The following is a 20,769-nucleotide window of genomic DNA, read 5'->3' as shown; positions in this document are numbered from 1 at the left end:
ACAATAAACGCTTAAAAATAACTTTGATAAGTAGGAATTATGCTAATTTCTTAAGTATTTTTTTGCTTTTATTTCCCATGTATATAACTATTCAACTTGAATAATTTTGAGATACTGATGTTTTAATGATTTTACTTCTTTCACTGTAGTTTAGTGTCATGGGAACTAAAAATAATCCAAAAGCAGTTTGTCCGTAAACTATGCATACACACACATATAAACCCATACACACCACACACAAACGTGTACACAGTACACACAGTTGGGGATTCATCACTTTCTTGCTTCCTGCTCATTCAAGTGTTCTTCTAGTCAATAACTTAGCGAAGGGTAGCTTCGGTGACATACACACTCTTTATTCTGGGATAATGGCTGCATGTCTCTCGGCCAGTACAGTCAACTCATTTTTCCTTATGGGGACTCTTCCTTGGCCCTGTATCTTTACAGAAAATTATTTCCCAACCCGAGAGAAAAGTGATATTGTTTTTGATCTCATCCCAGTTGTCCTAATTAAAGATTAAAGACATCAAAGATACACAAAGATCCAAATACATAGTGACTTCCACCCCCCGCCCCAATCCCACTCATAACTCTGGCTTTCCCATTTAAAAGCCCTTTACTTCTCTATGAAGGTCCAACCCTTACCTCCCATCTCCACCCAAATCTTATGATGTCTGCAGCAAAAGGAGTCAGGAAGGTAGAGAAGATAGAGAACTGTTCCTTCTCTTTACTCAAGGCAGAGTAGTGTGCCTTCCCAGCCTTTTCTTGTTTCTACTCGTATAACCCAGTTTTTCTGTTCCTTCCTTCTCCTACCTTATGTTCCTCATTTATTCATTCTTGATTTCCTTAGGCCCTGTCCCTGAGGATTTTGGGTTGAGGGGGCGGTATGGTGTGCATGCTAATAATTGTGATTGTGTATATTTATGTCTCCAATATCAAGGACAAAAAGAATGGAAGTTAACAGTGGTATAGAATTACTGGGCCAGAGAATGGGTTTTGGATATGGAGCTCGGGATCTTTTCTGATTCTGCCCTTCCCTTACTAATGCGTAGTATGGGAGATGTGATGTACTTATTGAGAAGTATTGGTAGTGTGTACAAAGGTGTCTTTATAATGGTCTGTTTAGGAGCTATTATCTACTGAGCCTATTTCAAGAGTGGGCTTGGTTAAAAAGTGGATCTTGGATACATCAAAGCTCAGGAGTAAGTGTCTACCTAAAATTTAGACTCATTTATAAACTAGTGCAAGAGAGTAGCTGTGTGAACAAAACACTTCTGTGCTGAAGCCAGTATATTTTAGGCATTTCACATTTGATAATTGATTATTATATATATATTGCTAATGCATTTTTTTCCCTCTATAGGAAGGTGCTTTTGCACTTGTATTTAAAAGTGTTCATTTTCCTGGCCAAGCAGTAGGCACAAGGTATATATAAATTTAATAATGACTAATAATTACATGTATTTTGAAACTTCAGAATTATAAGCTTATTCCCTGTACACTATGAATGGCCCTTCACCATAACGGCTCTGTCCTCTTTTAGAGATATTTGTGTTAGTCATCCCTTGGTATCCATGGGGGATTGGTTCTAGGAGCTCCTGTGAATACCAAAATCCATGGATTTGCAAGTCCCCTATATAAAATGGTGTAGTGTTTGCGTATAACCTAGATACATACTCCTGTACACTTTAAATCATCTCTAGATTACTTACATACCCTAATGTAATGTAAATGTTATATACATAGTTGTAAATACAATGCAAATGGTAGTGTGTAAATAGTTGCCAGTGTGTGGCAAATTCAAGTTTTGCTTTTTGGAACTTTCTGGAATTTTTTTTCCCCGAATATTTTCAATCTGCAGTTGGTTGAATTTGCAGATGTGGAACCCATGCATATGGGAGGTTGACTGTATTTATATTCATATGCCCTTCTTGTCTGTTGTTTTACCACTATTCCGTGTAACAGAATCCCTTAACAAAGCAAAAACATTTTGGCATTTATAATTGGCCTTTTGTTTGTAGTGGGGTACCATTGTTACTTTGTGAATTTGGATGTTGAATATTTTGTAAAATATCCATATTTTTCAGAACTCTATATTCTAGACAGAGTCCTAGATAATTGTACCATTACTACTTTTGCTGGGATATTCAAGCCTAATCATGAAGTCCTTTTTAGAACAGTGTGGAACCCTAAAAGTTGGTAAGAGAGAGCTGTCTTTAAAATGAAGTCAAGGGGACTAATGTTCGTATATTGTTCACACATCAAAAGAAAGGTTCCATTTTACATTAAAAAGGAGAAAACTTCCTAATGCATCATTATAGAACAGGGGTCTGCAAACTTGTTCTGTAACAGGCCAGGTAGTAAATATTTTAGGCTTTCTGGGCCATGTTGCCTCTGTGGCAACCACTTAGTTTTGCTGTCGTAGTGTGAAAGCAGTTGTAGAAAATGTGTAGAAGAAAGGGCATGGCTGTGTTCCAGTAAAAATAGACAAACCTGGCCTGTGGGTCATAGTTGGCTGACCTCTGAATATTTTTTAAAAACTCTGTTTATGTCGTTCTTTTGTTATATCTGAAGTTGAACTTGGAGGGAGAGTTTAAACATTATTTGCAGAGCGTTCCCTCATCATTTAAATTTTGTATCATTAGTGCATTACTTATAAAAACGGTTTAATTCTGTTTAATTTTGTACTAACAGACGAGGTAGCCCTTTGTTGATTGGTGTACGAAGTGAACATAAACTATCTACTGATCACATTCCAATCCTCTACAGAACAGGTAAAAACTATTCCTACATCATGCCATGGGAAAAATGTATAAATTGAGTGTAGTAGTTACAAAGAATAATTTTCCTAAAATTGATTAAATGCCCCTTTGGTCAGATCCACTCATATATATAGTTCTGTCTAGACATGAAAAGAATTTGTTTTTGTGATTTCTCTGACAAGTAGAATTTTTTTCTGTTGTATATCCTTAGCTAGGACTCAGATTGGATCAAAATTCACATGGTGGGGATCACAGGGAGAAAGAGGTGGGAAATGCACTCTGCATGGATGGGGAGGAATCTTATCCTCTTTTGTTCATTCTTTACTAATTCTTTGTTCTTGGAGTGAATGAATGTGCTGGGCCTCTAAAAATATGCTTATTTTATGGGGAAACATATTTTGACATTATATTTCTAATTTGTGGAGTGTATTTTGTCTGTCTGCTTTTGGCATTTAGAAAACTGCTTTTAATAATTTGTTTCTTTAAGATCTCTGAGATTTGAGGAAATAGTTGAAATTTTAAAGTTTTTTCCTTTGTTTTAAATTAAAACCATGTAGGATACATTATTATAAATAAGATGCTGAGATTAGGAAAAGAGCATTGTGTTTGAGTGCTAGGCTATTGTAGGTTGACCTCTGTGGTAGTTATTTGAATAATTTAGCCTAATTTTTAACTGAAATATGTTTAAATGGATTTTGTTTTATGCATGCCATCTTACGTTTATATTTTTACATTTGATACCTGATGGGCTTTGTTTGAATTTGGAATTTTTTTTAAATTTACATTTGAAGTTTATCTTTTTAGCTGTACAAACTGGATCATTTTATTGATATAATTAGACAAAAAATGGTGTGTTATTTTTGTTTACTTTTTTACTAAAAGCTCTCTCTGTAAAAGACACAGGGAATGGTAAATTCAGGAAATTGAAACCCATATTATTAATGCATAATTCTTGGTTTCTTGAAAAAGATGTAGCAAAGTACTCTAAACCTATTCATCTTTAGATAGTAGCTGCTTTCACTGTTTTACCTAGAGCAGAAAGTTATTTCCTTAAATAACCTTCAGTCCTGAGATGTTAGAACTTATTTTCCTCCTTGCCTCCCTCTCTTTTCAGAAAAAAAAACTAGCCTACCAGTATAAATTTTGGATCCAGAGTTCTAGATTTGTTAATAATTCTGCTTGTGTATATATTACTTATGTGATATGTTACCTTGTACAATGTCTTAGGCAGCTTTTAGAAGCAATGGAAAAACATTGGCTAAGGTCTTAAGAAGTTGGAAGAAAAATTTATCGTGAGACATCTTTTTGAGATCAGGGGTTGTGTTTTAGTAACCCTGATTTCTCTAGCTCCTAGTAGGTAGATAATGTATGGCTTAGCAGAGTTTAGTTTAAAAAGTACAGCCTCTTATTGAAGAGGCTGTATAAAGGGGAAAACGCTGGACTGGCTTTCAAGCATTTGCTATTTTCTCCAGGTATAGCTACTGACCAAATAAAGCAGGATGATAACAATCGTTTCCACTTAAGTGAAATCAGAGGAGATAAACAGTAGATGGGAAGACATTTTACAGATTGTAACAGACATATAGATGTCAAGTGGCAATATTCTTTTCATTTAAATAGGCAAGGATACCTTGAATTCTTCTGAATATTGTATTTAAATATACCCTGTTACTTGAAGAAGGAAATAACCAATATTTGTAGAAAGAATATGGTGAAACTCAACCCCAGTAGGATATTTTATAACCAAAGCTAGTTGTATTTAAAAATTTTTAAATGTAGGTGTTGGCCTATCCTTTTGCCTATTTTTTAATTCACCTTTTTACGTACAGTAAAGTTCACTCTTTTTGATGTACAATTTCATGAGTTCTGTCAAACGCATAGAGTTGTATAATCACCTCCACAATCAAGATAAAGAACAATTTATCCCCTAAAAAGTTCCCTCAGCTGACCCTCTGTAGTCAACCCTTGGCCCCATACCCAGCCCCTGGCAAACACTGATCTGTTTTATCTTTTTATAGTGTTATCTTCTCTGGGATGTCATCTTATACTTATTTTTCAAAGTGTGGTATCTTTTCTGCTGTTGAATTTGGATGGAAAGAGCTATTTTACTTTCATGCCTAAAACACACCAAATAATCATGGATTGTGGAGAACTTTGAATGTATGTTACTAAGAATAATTACTATCAAGTTTTTATAGACTTGCATTTTAGAGGATGGACACTATATGAGTTTTTACAAGTATATTTATGGTATCCTCTGGCCATTGTATCCATTGGTTACAAGGTCCACTATGTCCTGATCTTAGAGAAAGGTGCTTTTTTGTCTCTGTGACATTTATATAGCCTTCAGTTAATAGTATTTTCTGTATTTGGCAAATTTGTCAAACTTCATTATGCCTTCTAGTTTTGACTTCAGTTGTGAATAAGCAGAGAGGAAAAAAGTTCTTCAACAATAGCTTGACAAATTAAGTAGAAATACCAGAATTCTAAAGTGCTAGAATTAAAAGATATTATCATTGCAAAAGGACTATACTTTATCCTGACATAAAAGTAATGTAAGAAAATCCAGTTTTAAGAAAGGAGAGGTTCTGGTTTTATAGTTCCAGTCCTTAGCAGTAGCTGCCATGTATGATATACCATGGTTAGAGAGTTATAAGTATCTTTGTTTTGTTTTTAGATCAGAATTAGTGTAGCCTGAACTTTGACTTGTTATGCTGACTTACTGTTAAAATCTAGAGAAGTTTTGTTAGGAGATAATAAAAATATGCCACTAGGCTTCATTTTATTTTTCACTGCACAGTTTTGATATTTTTAATGTAATTTTAATGATAAGTTTAAGTATACAAACTTATATGTATTAATTTCATTAAGTTTTGTATGAAGTTAAATTAAAATTAGGCTATACGTACATTAAAAAAAGACAGTGACATTAATTATTTGCCTTTTACTTGGAAAAGAAATATTACATTAAAGAACGTATAACACAGCACTGTATCTGCCACGCTGTCTTTAATAGTTGCTCTTTCACTCTATGCCCGTTGTTCTTGTTGGCTTATTGCATGGAAATAGGGGGATCTACCTGGCATTGAAAAGTTGCTGGAATTATTTTGCATTGCTATGTTTTTTTGTTGATTTTGTAGAAAATTTTGTATATTTATATATCAGCCATGGTTTTCTAGATATGTGCTGATTCTGTTAACTCTATAATTTAGGCAAAGATAAAAAAGGAAGCTGTAATCTCTCTCGTGTGGACAGCACAACTTGCCTTTTCCCCGTTGAAGAAAAAGCAGTGGAGTATTACTTTGCTTCTGATGCAAGGTGAGCTTCCTTGGTTGATTCAGAGAGAATTCTTAGTAAAACTGCTCATGCTACAAGAAACCAAGAAGTCATTTTGTATATATCTAGTCATGCTGTAGAGGAGAAGTTTGTTAATTAAGGATGTGAAGGTGACCTTTCTGGAGATTGTGTTCTAGAATGTTTTTGCTCTCAATTCAAAGTATGTAGGTCAGTGTACAAGGGAGATAAGTCCTTGAGACTTGTTCTGGTGTATTTACTCTGAGCTCATGTTTTTTTTTTTTTTCCTCCTCTTTTAAGAGCCTTAACCCAGGTTTTATAGGAAGGAGAGATTTTAGATTGGAGAGTAGAATGGCTTAGGAGCATGCCAATTATAGTGTAATTGCTAACCTATATTGTAGCTTTAGTCCAACGTGGACATATCTTTTTAATTCAGGAGTAATTGGCAGCAAAATCACTTTTATATAGGAAATCGTATTAGACTAGGACATTTTGAGAGAAAATGCAGTGGGGATGCTTAGAGGCATTTGTAAATGAAATTCGAACAGTCCTGAGGCTAAAATGGAATCACTCACATCGCCAACAGCTATTTGAATCATTCATTGTGCCTGAAAGTAAGGGGACCTAAGAATGAATGATCATGCAGTTCACAACTGTGGGGGATGTATTATCGCAGTGAGAAAGCAAGCTTCGTGGTTTTCTAAAGTTTGCAGGTGTGTAGGGTGTGTAGTCGGTGCGGAGGTGTGTCATTGCTGTCATTCGGTAGGTGTGTTACAGGGTTGGCAGTTTTGGGCTTAAATAATCTGGAAGTTGCAGAAGCGTCTCAGCCTCTTTTCATTCACTCCTGCGTTCAGATTGAACACTCCAGCAAAGCCATGTGCTCAGCTCAGGAGATAATGGCGGCTAAGAATAAAAATATTGCTTGTCCTTACGGAGCTCTTCCTTAATGGGAGAGACAAATTTTAGTCAGTGGTCACCAAGTATAGAATTCCAGCTGTGACATGAACTACAGAATGCTTACAATGCTTACAGGGTGACTTAACCCTCCTATGGGTACATTTCTTTAAGGGAATGGTTCTTGAACTGAGAGTTAAGGAAATATTAGGAGTTAGTTAGGTAAGGAGGTGGAGGGAAGAACAGTCATTCTCTGCAGATGGATCAGCCTGTGAAATCTTGGGCTGGGTGTGCGTGTGGCTGGAACAGAGAGAGGAAGTTTGCTGGGAGACAAGGCCAGAGAAAGAGGTAGGAGTCATGGTAAAGGCATTTTGCTGTTTTCCTAAGAGCTAAAGGGAAGCTGTTGAGCAATGTGTTGGTGAGGGAGAAATCTTGATTAGGGTTGTCTTTTGATGTCCATTTTGGCAGAAATGGAGAGTGGATGGAGGGAGGTTAGAGGGAATGTGGGTGGAAGTTGGAAGGTTCCTGCAGTAGTTCAGCCAAGGGCTGATGGTAGCTTGAACCGGTTTGTGGTGGTGGACACAGAGAGAAGCTTTGGGAAATATTTAGGAATTATGATTGGAGGACTGGTGATAGGTAGGATGAGGAGGAAATAAGCATGCTTTCTCATCTGATCTCATCAGATTGGTTGCCACACAGAGTTCCTTTTCTTCATTGTCTGCAGTGACCACCCCCCTCCTTCATTTCCCTGTAGGGAATGGCATTGATAACCAGAAAGTTATCAGAGATATTGCAGGTTGATAGACTTTGTATTTAAACTTGGTCCTTTTGTCCTAATGATAGTTGTGTTTATAATAATCATCCTAGATTATTGATTGTACTGTCTCCTTGAACATTTTTAGTGCTGTCATAGAACACACCAATCGTGTCATCTTTCTCGAGGATGATGATGTCGCTGCAGTGGTGGATGGCCGTCTTTCTATCCATCGAATTAAACGGACTGCGGGAGATCACCCTGGACGAGCTGTGCAGACCCTCCAGATGGAACTCCAGCAGATCATGAAGGGTGAACCTTTCTATCCTGTTACACCTTGGTGTCCTCGATGGAAAGGATATTTTCTCCTTCCTGACCTGGTGTAGGAATCTGATAATATAGATTAGTGAAGGGATAACCCCAGAAAGGGGGATGATTCTTTGGAGAAATTATCTGCTGTTTTGACAGTACTTCTTCAAACGAATTCATGGTTTCTTGTTTCTAACATGAAAAAAGAAATCAATTATTTAAGTGGTACTTGATGTTTTAAGATACTTTATAAACATAGTTTGTGTTCTATTCTTTGTTCCTCTCTTATTCTCTCTGTGCTTCAGTTTTCTCATATATGAAATGGGGATAATAGGATTTACCTCATTAAGGTTGTTTTGGGGATTAAGCCCTTACAACAGTGTCTGACATGCTTAGTGAGCTCTACATAATGTTTGCTACTATTAACTATTATGATTATGATGATTGTGGCTTTTATTGGTCTTTCTGATGGGGTTGTGGTGAAAAACAAGCTAACATTTATTGCATAATGGCTATATGTCAAGTCTTCACTATATTAATCCACACTACCACGCTATGAAATAGCTGCTAGAACATATTATTTTACAGATTAAGGAATTTCCCAGAGCTGCTTAGCTATTAAAAGATAGAATCATGATTTGAACGTAGATCTGACTCTAAAACTTAAGCTTGTCCCACTCCCCTGTTTTTCTATAATTGCATATTTTAGGTGTGAAGTTAATAAAAGTATTTTTCCTCCATGTTCATTTTTCTTCCCATTGGGTAAAATGTCATATATGAATATTGTTCTCTACTTCATGACCTTTCATTTCATTTCATTTACTAAGATTATACTAAAGGAGATAGACTTTTAGTTGAATACAAATTTCTTATCCTTTGGCTTGTTAATTTTTGTTTTAATGATACAATTTGTATCACTTTAGGCAACTTCAGTTCATTTATGCAGAAGGAAATTTTTGAGCAGCCAGAGTCAGTTGTGAACACAATGAGAGGAAGAGTCAACTTTGATGACTATACTGGTAATTACATGTGAATTATGTTATTATTTCAAAGTTTCTCATGGCGGTTGACATTGACAGCCTTATAGGGTTCATTGTCCTTTGTAGAATGACTATGGCTGCCAGCCATCAGTGGAGCCCAGTCCTCTTTTAAAAGTCCTTCAGTGTGTGATTCCACTGATATGAGGTGTATCTAGGTTAGTCAGATTTGTAGAGACAGAAGGTAGATTAGTGGTCACCAGGGGCTGGGGAGAGGGGGAAATGTGGAGTTAGTGTTTAACGGGTATAGAGCTTCAGTTTGGGATGATGCCAAAGTTCTGAGATGGGTGATGGTCATGATTGCACAATAATGTGAATGTGCTTAATACCACTGAACTGTACACTTACAAATAGTTAAAACGGTAAATTTTATGTTATGTATATTTTACCACCATGAAAAATAAGGGAATAATAATAATGGTTGCCAGGAGCTGAAGGGACGGGAGTGGAGAGTGACTGCTAATGGATACGGGTGTTTTGGAGATGACGAAAGTCTAAAGTTAGATAGTGGTAATGGTTGCACAACTCTGAAATACTAAACACCACGATCATACACTTTCAAAGTATGAATTTTATGGTAAGTGACATACCTCTAAAATGGTTATGAAAAATATAAAAAATGCCTAGGAAGTCACATTTGAAAATTGTTGTCACTTATGGGACTATTAGGGTGATTTTTCTGGAGAAAAAAAAAGTCCTTCAGTGTACCATTAAGAACATTTAACTTCTTTTCAGTACAAAAATCCTTTATTGGGCACCTACTGTGTACCAGGGACTGTTCTGAACACTGTGAATTCTCAGAAGAATGGGACCTGGTCCCCTTGTTGGGAAGCTTGCTGTATCTGTTCAGCCTAGGTTTTCTCTCTCAGTTTATAAATGAGTGAAGTGTGAACTTCCCAGAGGTTTTCCAGGTGTTTGCCTAACACCTTATGGGGTAACCTGTACCTTCCTGCCTGTTTAAGGTGGGGTGACAGTGCAGCTCTGGTCTTACTTCTGGAAGTTCTCTCTAGACCTTGTGTCGCAGGAGTTTCTGCACCTTGCTGAGATGAGCTTGAGATCGACTTTCTGTGGTCATAGGACATCCATAGCTATTTATCGCTAAATCAGATTTTTGGAACATTCTTCATGACCAGTTTGATAAACAGTTTAACAAACAAGCTTTGGGCTAAGCTTCTCAGTGTTAGGAATCAGTTTTGGAGAAATTATATCTGGTATGCAACAATCTTTTCCTGAATTTCTGTGTTATACATATAATATTAAGTGCCTTCTCTTTTATGTCACGTCCTGCTAACTGATAGAGAATGATTCTCTGAATAACTGCGGTTTTTGTATACTTTTCTTTTCTGGAGGCATCAGACTCTTTCTCAGCAGGAGAGATTTGTCGAAGGCTGAATTATAAGTTGAACATCTGGTGAACATGGTGTGTGGAGCACCATGCTGAACGTATCAGGGACTGTAGGAAAGTTATCTCTGCTGCAGTCTCCTCCTTGAGGTTCTTAGAAGGGGGATGAATACATAATTAACTATTTAAAGAAAGGTAAAATATGATAAATGACATTAGAAACACAGTTTAATGTTGAAATGTTTAAAGTTTGGTGTTGAATTTAGAGAAAGTAGAGAATGAATCTGTTTGTGGACATGGGGCCAGGGAAGGCTCCATGAAATAGGCAGGTGGTGGTTTAAAGGATTTGGAAAGTTTGAACAGGTAAAGATGAGATGGGAACATTGCAGTTGGGTAGAATGCATCTGCTAAGAAGAGATATTAGAAAACCATCAGAAATTTGTTTGTGAAATAATATGTAGTCCAGTTTGCCTGCCACATCTAGTACTTGAAGAGGAATAGAGAGCAGTAAGTCTAGGGAAGAAGGTGAGAGGAACTGCCCAGGAGGGCCGTGAATGCATTCTATTGAGTGTGAACTGCCCAGGAGGGCTGTGAATGCATTCTGTTGAGTGTGAAGGGTACCTCCCTTTGTAGAAATTGCAGAGCTGTTAGGAGACTTAGGAGCCAGGGGTGATCGGAGCTTTACTGAAGTGACCTGGGTACCAGTCTCCAGTGTGCATTGGAAGAGCGAGAGGCTGAGATGCAGTCGCCAGTAAGGATGTTGTCCCATCTGGGGTAAAGCGATGGGGAATGGGAGGGCAGTGGGGGCCAGGAGAGAAACAGGAGCACTCCAAAGCAGGACCTGTTATCTGCTTGTGTGGGAGAGGGGGTTTGTGGAAGGTGGTTGAACTGGAAGAACGGGGAGAGTAGCAGTAAATACTATTATGGTATGGAATGGAAATAAGATTAGGAGAACGTTTTGTTTTATAAGGGAAAAGAAGGAGATAAACTTTGAAAAGTCATGATTTTAAACACTTTTATCTATGGTATGTGTTCCTCATAAAAGTTCTGTAATATAAACAGGATAGCCGTTATCTTTTTTTGTTGTTAAGATAAGGAATTTGAGGCTCTGTCAGTTTGCAGTCTGGCCAAAGGTCACACCGCCAGTCATTTATGGAGCCAGACTAGCCTCCAGTGTTCAGTGGTGTTCCCGCTCCATCCCACCCTTTTCCTCCAGGCACTCCTGCTGTAGCAGTGGTCTCCCTTACCAGAAGTAGGAGCCTCTCCAAAGCATCAATTCAGACCATGGGCGACTCCTTCCAGAACTATCCCAAAGGCCCCTCGGCCATCAGGGAATTTGCTAGGACTAATTTTAGGGAAACGCTTGTGACCAGCTAATCTCACTGTCTAACCTCCCTGTCCTTCTTGGTCATCATCTGAAATATAAGTCTCTCTGATAGTCTGTCTACTTTATACTTAGTCATCTCCAAACTGATTTGCCTTTGCATGACTCCCTACCCAGCCTCTTAATGTTGTTTCCTTTTCCCTCAAGTCTTTTCAATACATGCCGAGGTCTGAGGCAGAGGTACATGAAAAGGAATAGCAAGAATGCCAGTCTGGCTGGGGTGGCCTGGGTGAGAGGAGAGGTGCTAGGAGATTAGGTCAGAGTGAAGCAGGAGGCAGGGCTTGTGGCCACTTGAAGGCCACATAAAGAGTTTGGACTTCATTCCAGAGTTACTTGGGAAGCCAGTGAAGCTTTTCGTTGTTTTATTTTCTACTTAGCTAGTTTCTTAAAATAGAGAAATATAATCGGCCCTCTCAGTATTGAAATTTAAAAGGAAGAACTTAAATTATCCAAAAATATAAAAAGCAAAACATATACCTTGGTTCCATTTTGTAACTAGTTAAGGTAGAAGAAAAGAGTGGAGGAGATAAAGAGCAGGGGCAGAGTAGGCAGACCGACGGTGGGTCACATGGAGAAGGATGCTGCCCACGGGCATGCTCACTGCTCTCATCAGCCAGACGCTGAACTGTCTGGTAGCCACACAGTGCCTTGGACAGTATATTCACTTGGTAGGTGCACAGAATATTAGTTGAATAATTGAATGAATGTTGGATGAAAATTTCTCACAGAAAACTAGCCATGTGTAGAAGGACCCATAGACAAGGCACCCTTAGCAGAACACATACGTGGCTATAGAGACAGAAAGAGGACAGACTCCTTGGAGGGTTTTGTGATCAGATTTATGTTTTTAACGAATCCCTCTAAAAGATCATTCTGGCTGTGAGTGGAGAACAGGCTCTAGGAGGTAGAGAATAGAAGTTAGGAGAGTACGGCTCTTGTCCAGGGGAGGGATGTTGGGCTTGGCTGATGATGTTAGAGGTACAGTTTGAAGGTGGGGCTCACAGGACTTGCTTGTGCAGTCGCTGTTGAGCAACCAAGGATGGATGACCCTGCCATTAGGTGAATGGGGTGGCATTGACTGAGATGGGAAAGACTGAGAGGAGAGTGGTTTATATTGTGTTCAGAGCACTGTTCTGGGCATGCAATGGAGATGAACACAACTAAGACAATTTTTTTCCCAAGCAGGCTTACTGAGATATAATTAGGTATAATAAAATTGACTGTTCTTAATGTATAATTCAGCGAGTTTTGACCAACTTCCACAACATGCTCATAATCCTAAACAACCGGTACAACAATCAAGAGTTAGCACAGATCCTTCACCGGAAAAATTTCCCCAAGCCCCTTTGTAGTCAGCCCTTTCCCCACCTCCAGCCGCCAGCATCTACTGATCTACTATTGTCCGTGTTCCTATAGTTCTGCCTTTAAGATACCTTTTAATCTGAAGAGAGGAATGTAAAAATGACCAAACAAGGTAGGATGTGGTAGATACTGTAGTTGTGTAGGCGTGTCAGGGGGTGAGGAAGGTTAGTTACAAGTTGGGGGTGGCCAGTTAAGTTCAGACTTACTTAGTTTACATTTCAAAATGAGAGAGAACTGCGCTTCCTAAGAGGAATATGAATGCTTTAAAACAGCAATGTTGTTTCCCAGATTGGCATTGGCCACTCGTGAAAAGCGATTACCTGTTTCATATGGTTCTTTCCTAAATAATTATATCCACAAACTTTTATTTCAGTGAATTTGGGCGGATTGAAGGATCACATTAAGGAGATCCAGAGGTGTCGGCGTTTGATTCTTATCGCTTGTGGAACAAGTTATCATGCCGGTGTAGCAGTAAGTGGCTTCTTAAAATTTTAGTTGTGTCATTTTGGGTATTAGAAGATATCTGCAGATAAACAGTATCTCCAGTAACACACCATGTAAAACTATTTTTTGTTAAAACATCGTGTTTTGTTTTCATGTTGTGATGGCAAAAATCAAGAAGGTTGGGGAGAGAAATTTTAATAGCTACTTGGAATTATTTATCAATGGATCATCTGCTTTAGAAAGGTCCTTAGATATACAGGTAGACTGCCTGCAACTAACTTCATGAAAGGCAAAGAGTGGAAAGTTCTTATGCCATCCTGGCCTTGCAGTCCACAGCGCATGCCTACTTCTGTTAGAGCCATCACTGGGTTTTGTGTATCATTGTTCACTTGCCCCAGACAGATGGCTGTGTGAACCTCAACAGGATTTTACTAGGTAGGCACATTTCTGCAAAGAAAGGAAGTCTTCTTTTTGATAGACTTTGTTCTTTAAATTGTTATTTTGGAGGCTGAAATTCTGTATCAAAGATGTGTGTTGGTTGTCAATATAGAAGCCTAGGAATTTAATAGTCTTTTAGTCCAATAAATCAGATCCACATGTAGTTTCCCTTGTAAAGAGACAGGTTATGTGCTGTTGATGTCAACTCCTGTAAGTACAGAAAACCCTTACACACTCAGTTTCTACTTTTAGGATTGATTTCCAAAGTTCATGACAGTAATTTTTTTATTTGCTGGGGCATAAATATTAATTATCTACACTCGTGGGAGCCATTCATTTGACGAGTGAGTGAAACTAGCTGGTCACCCAACCCTTGCATCTCAATAGGCTTTCTTCTTCTCTAAAGCACCCCCTTCTCCCTCCCCTCCCCACCCCCCCACCCCAAATTACATGGTCCTAAAAAGGAAAATCTGTGCAGTTTTGAAGGGAAGAGTTGTTAGAAAGTGATTGTTTTGAGCACTGGAAAAAAAAAATGAATTAAAGAAAGACATTAGTGTAAATTAAGGGATTGCCTAATTTAGTGGTGGCTTAGATCTATTATTGAATGAGCCCTCTATGCAGAAATACAAAATTTGATTAAATGTTTCATCCAATGCTAAACCTGAATTGTGGGGCATAAATTACATATATTCTGTGTTAGAATTCTCTAATTTGAGAAGATGTAAGGGTTTTGTTTTGTTTGGGGTTTTCTGGTGGATGCTGAGACTACTGTAGTTAACAAACAAATATTAGAAATCCTGTGTGGTTTAGCATACAAAATAGTGTCCTTGAATTAATTCTAGCTAGGTTATCTACTCTACCCTCCATACTACAGGGTTTGAAAATAGTGAGCTTTCTTAAACAAGATTTTTAAAGTATATTGACTTTTTTTGAGAAACAGCATTCTTTAATAATACATAGTGTTTCTGAAGTGTTTAATTTTTCATTCAGTGTTTTTGATACATCTGTTATTATCTCATTTGAAACTCTCAGTGATTTGGTATTATATGAATTGTCATTTAAAGATTAGGAATTGGGAATTTAGAGTTGATATACAAGCTAACTCAGAACAGTGCTTTTTCCACTTCTCAAAACATTTTATACGTGCATTTATTTATACATGCATTGATAATTGTCTAAAGAGACTTGTGCTAAAATATTAACAGTGCTTATCTCCTGGGTGGTGGGATTTTGGTTATTTTATTTTTTTATGCTTTAATCTCTGTTGTTTGTATTTTCTAACATTGCATTATGTATCATTTTTATAATCAGAAAAAGTGAAAACTATACATTGAGTCTGAGGAAGTCCAGTGAAAAAGAGTATTTGATGTAAAGTTGTATGACCAAGTCATCTTTTCTCTGCAGACACGTCAAGTTCTTGAAGAGCTGACTGAGTTGCCTGTTATGGTGGAGCTAGCCAGTGATTTCCTGGATAGAAACACCCCAGTTTTTCGAGATGATGTTTGCTTTTTCATTAGTCAGTCAGGTATGCTAATTTTAAAGACTTAAAGAAAAGGAAAGTCATTCTTTCTAACAACTATAGCATATGTTGGCAAAACTGATATTTAAAGATAAACTGGTTATAGCAGATAACTTGTCAAATACAGGCTTATTTTGATGTTATGGAATTCTTAATGAGTTAGTAAAATCAACACATTTTATACTCAGAAGAGCTGAATTTTTTTTTTTTTGCGGTATGCGGGCCTCTCACTGTTGTGGCCTCCCCCGTTGCGGAGCACAGGCTCCGGATGCGCAGGCTCCGGACGCGCAGGCTCAGCGGCCATGGCTCACGGGCCCAGCCGCTCCGCGGCATATGGGATCCTCCCAGACCGGGGCACGAACCCGTATCCCCTGCATCGGCAGGCGGACTCTCAACCACTTGCGCCACCAGGGAGGCCCCAGAAGAGCTGAATTTTTAAAGACAAAGAAGGAAAGACGATCTTAAGAAGTCGGATCCTATTATTAAAAGTTGTACAAATTTATTCTTTTAAGTACATGTTTTAAATTTTATTTAAAACAAATGAGGGGAAAAGGGAGGGAGCTGTGAATTGGGAATTTGGGATTAACAGATACACACTACTATATATAAAATAAACAACAAGGACCTATTGTATAGCACAGGGAGCTATACTCAGTATCTTGTAATAACGTATAATGGAAAAGAATCTGAAAAACATATATATGTATAACTGAATTACTTTGATGTACAACTGAAACACTGTAAATCAACTGTACTTCAGTTAAAAAATAATAATAAAACAAATGATATTGTTGAAAGAGTAGTCAGTTTCCTGTTTTTGCATCTAAAAAACAGCATATGTTGACTGCTCTATGTGTTACTTTTGTCTTCCTTTTTACCCAGGCGAGACAGCAGATACCCTGATGGGTCTTCGGTACTGCAAGGAGAGAGGAGCTTTAACTGTCGGGATCACAAACACGGTTGGCAGTTCCATATCAAGAGAGACAGACTGTGGAGTTCACATCAATGCTGGGCCCGAGATTGGGGTTGCCAGCACAAAGGTAAGTTCTTGACTTAGTTCTCATGTGATTATTTACATAATCATAGTGTTGGTGAAACAGACTAATCTGTATCTTATATTTCATTTCTTAGCACTTATAGAATTCATATTGTTTACTAATCGTAATTATCGTAAGCCTTAAGGGTCAGTAATAAATAAAACACTTGTTGTCCCCCTTCCTCACACTCATCTTAAGAGTTTAAAAGGGACAAGCCTATATAATGTAAAGTTCATTTTGTAAACGTCTCTTCTGACTATCTGCATTCAACACATATTCCTCCTGCTGTGTGGGGTGGGATATGTGGTAAGTATAATGCCCCCTCTTAATTAAGTATAGTAGGGAATTAGAAAAATAACAAATTAGAAACACCCAGCTTAAGTCTAATAATTTTTGACATTTTTATTTACATGTTTATACTATCCTAATAAATGTGTCAAAATATACACACTCCCTTTGAAGTTTGTAAAGAGGAGTACACTTTTGGTATAAAGTTTGGCTATTTAAAAAAATAAATTGAGTATTATGTGACAATATCTGTTTCTCTTTAGATATACATCTGTGGAGATTTAAAAGCACCTTCATTTTCATTTTTAAGGCCTAATGAGACTACTTTCTTCTTTGAAATTGGGATATGCATAAATTTAGTACTAGTCATAAAAATAGGAATCATAGAAAGTTGTATAAATGCAAAAGATGTTCTCCACAAATATATTACTCTTTATAGTTTCAAATTTTCAGTTTCTTATCTTTTTCTGCCTAAGTCTAATATTTGTTACTGATTGTTGAATAAGATGCTTAGGTTTTGGTGGATTTGAGTTTAATTAAGGGGAGATGATGTTAACATATACAAACCACATTTGGTTCTTTTTCCATTTAAAGAACCTCATGGGGAATTTTTTTGTGGAAAAGTTATAATGCTTAAGTAAAAACTCTGAGTGAGGTTTTTGTTTCTTGGTTACTTTGATATTGCTAACGCTATAATTTACTGAAAACTGAAGCCTGAATTTTCTCCATGTGGTGATTAAAATATGTAAGATATTTGTGCTTGGGTTTCCATTCTGTGCCTGAATGAATAAACAGCTGCCCTCAGCAGCAGCTTGTGGATTCTTGGAACAGTGTCCAGACAGACAGCTTTGATCAGTGATTAGAATCCCAGACCCTTCATTCAAACACACTTGAAGCAAGGGCTTCAGTGTGGCATGTGTGGGATGTGGGATCATACCACTGAGTGGAGGCTATTGACTTATCTTTTTATTGAATCTTTCTTGAGCTGTGAGCTGCCAGGGGAAATGCAGTTTTTTTGATTTCTAATAATTGTATCATTCATGAAAACTTAAATTTTCCTCAATGTTTTATTATAATATTCAAACATACAGCAGAATTAAAAGAATTTTACATGAACACCTGTATACCCATCACCTAGATTCTGCCATTAACCTTTTTTCTACAGCTTTATTGAGGTATGATTTTCATACCATAGTATTCACCAATTTTAAGTGTATATGGTTTTAGTAAATTTGGCTGTTTATCACCACAGTCCAATTTTAGAAGACTTAATCACCAGAAAAAGTTCCTTTGTCCCCCTTTCCAGTCAGTTCCCACTCCTACCCCTCTGCCTCAGCCTCAGGCAAGTATTGCTTTCTCTTGCTATATTATTTCATTTTCTAGAAATTTCTTATAAATGGAATTGTATAATACATGTCTTTTGTATCTAGCTTCTTCCATTTAACATGACGTTTTTAGATTTTTTCATGTGTTATTTGTATCAGTAGTTTTTTTTTTTTCTGTAAGTCCTTTTCTAAAATCTTTTTGTTTTGAAATAACTATAGATTTATAGGAAGTTGCAAAGATAGTAGAGAAGTCCATGTACTCTTTACCCAGGTTCTTCCAATGGTTACATCTTGTATAGGAAAATAAGCACCTTTTTATAGTATATACTGTAATTCTTTAAAAAAAATGGCTCCCTGAAAAATTTTAGTATTATGGCAGCTTAGTCTTAGTTTAATTTTTCTTGGATTCTAAAGTAATTTTGTTTTCCTTAGCTGCCATAGACATTCTGGGCTTGGAGTTATTTAAAAGTTTTAGGGTGTTTAGTTATAGATCATTTCTGAATGGCAAATATAAGTTTATATGTTAATGGGTGATGAAAGAAATTCTAATTGATCCTGATCCCTGGGCTCCATGATAGAGCTAGCATAAGAATTCTATTATCTTGATGATTAATTCCCAACTTTGCCTGAAAAACTGTCAAGGTTAGAGAGATATTATTAAATTTCTCAGAATGTTTGACCATAGACAACTTGATATTTCTGTAGAAATCGATGGGTATAACTGTGCAGACTCAGTAATTCTTGTATGTTATTGCAGGTGTTTAGAAGTTCACCACAGTACTGACGTTTGTTGATTTAAAAAAAAATAAACCAATATAACTTTTATTTTTGGCTGAATAAAAAGTAAAACCAAGTTGAAAAGTTCAGAGTCAGCATTGTCCTGGTAAATTCTTTCAAACCTCAGTAATTCTAAATGTGAGGGGTAGCTTATTTTTTTCATAACTGGTTGCCTGGTATGTATTGATGAAATGAAAAACATGAAATTGGAAATTAAGCTGAATGCAATAGAAAAAATATGTGCATTAAAGTTACTCTGTTTAATATTTGCTTTTAAAAAACCAGTGCTGAGATGTTTTAAGTCCAAACAAAGAAGCATACTCTGTAGAATAACATTTTTAGTTATGGGCTGGAGGAACTAAATACTCATTATCTGATCATTTTGGATTGGAAACAATTTAGGTATCCCAGGAGTCCAAGATATTGGGTCTCTCCCTCTGTCCTGATAGTATATTTTGTGATTAATTGGTTTATTGAAAAGTAAACTTCAGTAGAAAGAAGTAGACTGGGAAGGACTGGAACTTAGAATACAGGTATGATCGTTAGACTGGAGGCAAGGGACTGAAAATCCACTTTAGTGCTAAGGGGAAAAAAATCCCAGTCTGCCAGTGGAACACATAGGAGCACAGGCACAGGTAGCTGTGGAGGAATGTATGAGCACCTGGTAGCTGGGACATGCAGCAAGAGAAAACAGGGAATCTAATTTAACTATTGGGAAGATAAGGAGCATTAGCAGACTGTGATTTTATTGTACAGGAGGCTCATTATCCACATTATGACAGGAAAATATTCACTCATGACGTGATCCCTTATCCAGAGAAGAGTAGTAGAAATTCAGCATATAATCTACAAAAAAACCCAGGATGAATTATTAAAGTTAAAATTATTCATAGCACTGTAGCTGACAATATCACAGTAATCCTAGTGATTAATAATAAAAATGTAAACAAAAACCTCAAATGCCTGGAACATAAAAACGTTTCTTTAAGTAACTTGAGTTAGAACCATATCAGAATTGCCATTTAAAAAGAATTATTAGAAAAAATAACTATAATGAACAATATGGGTAAAAATTTAGATAGTGCGGCCAGAGTGATAGAGGTAGGTTCATAGCATTAAATGCTTCAAAAAGAAAATGAACTGAGTATTGAACTCAAAAAGGTAGAAGAAGGAAACCCAATGAAGCAGAAGGAGGCAAATAATAGAGAAAAATGGATGAGTGAACAGCAAAATAGAAAGCTTCAGGACCTTTATCTTGGTGGGCCTTAGCTGTTCTTCTGGAACCTTCCTAGGATTTTATCTGTATTACTGCAAAGCAAAAAAGGTGCCCTTAGAATCCTTCTCAACATAATGTTTCACTGTGACAACCAGTAGGTAAGGATTGACTCTATATGAAACGTATTTGCTATCCCTATTCTAGAAGTTCTGTCCAATTTAGTAAGAAAAATTAAAACAGCAGGAAAGGAGGAAACAAATACTTATTTGTAATTGATATGATTGACTACCTGTAGAACTTAAGAAAAGTCAGAAACTTCTTAGAATGGATAAAAATTCATGTAAGGTGCTTTATAGAAAACATATATAAAATAGAAGACAGAGTAGTGAAAATCACTGATGCTGAACAGAAAAAAGAAAAGAATGAAAAGAAATGAGGACAGTTTGAGAGACCTCTGCGATAACATCAAGTGTACTAATATTCACAGTATAGGGGTTCTAGAAGGAGAAGAGAGTGAGAAAGAGGCAGAGAACATATCTGAAGACATAATAGCTGAAAATTTCCCTAATTGGAAAAGAAATAGACAT

The 20,769-nt window shown here is 37.0% G+C and overlaps 1 protein-coding gene across 2 annotated transcripts in view; it reads left to right on the top strand.

Moving 5' to 3' along the window:
• GFPT1 (glutamine--fructose-6-phosphate transaminase 1) overlaps positions 1-20,769 on the top strand; it is a 66,611-nt gene that overhangs the window by 28,217 nt on the left and 17,625 nt on the right. Inside the window, exons 7-15 of one of the 2 annotated variants that reach the window (XM_060116721.1) lie at positions 1,364-1,425; positions 2,695-2,774; positions 2,974-3,027; positions 5,975-6,080; positions 7,853-8,016; positions 8,937-9,032; positions 13,512-13,609; positions 15,425-15,545; positions 16,422-16,579. In XM_060116721.1, the coding sequence (XP_059972704.1) occupies positions 1,364-1,425; positions 2,695-2,774; positions 2,974-3,027; positions 5,975-6,080; positions 7,853-8,016; positions 8,937-9,032; positions 13,512-13,609; positions 15,425-15,545; positions 16,422-16,579 (939 nt within the window). The remainder of the gene's footprint in view (positions 1-1,363; positions 1,426-2,694; positions 2,775-2,973; positions 3,028-5,974; positions 6,081-7,852; positions 8,017-8,936; positions 9,033-13,511; positions 13,610-15,424; positions 15,546-16,421; positions 16,580-20,769) is intronic. The other variant, XM_060116722.1, reaches the window with a different exon arrangement.

Source organism: Mesoplodon densirostris, chromosome 14 (assembly GCF_025265405.1).
Source record: "Mesoplodon densirostris isolate mMesDen1 chromosome 14, mMesDen1 primary haplotype, whole genome shotgun sequence".
In the NCBI taxonomy this organism is placed as follows: Eukaryota; Metazoa; Chordata; class Mammalia; order Artiodactyla; family Ziphiidae; genus Mesoplodon; species Mesoplodon densirostris.
This window is presented reverse-complemented; position numbering and strand designations above follow the sequence as displayed.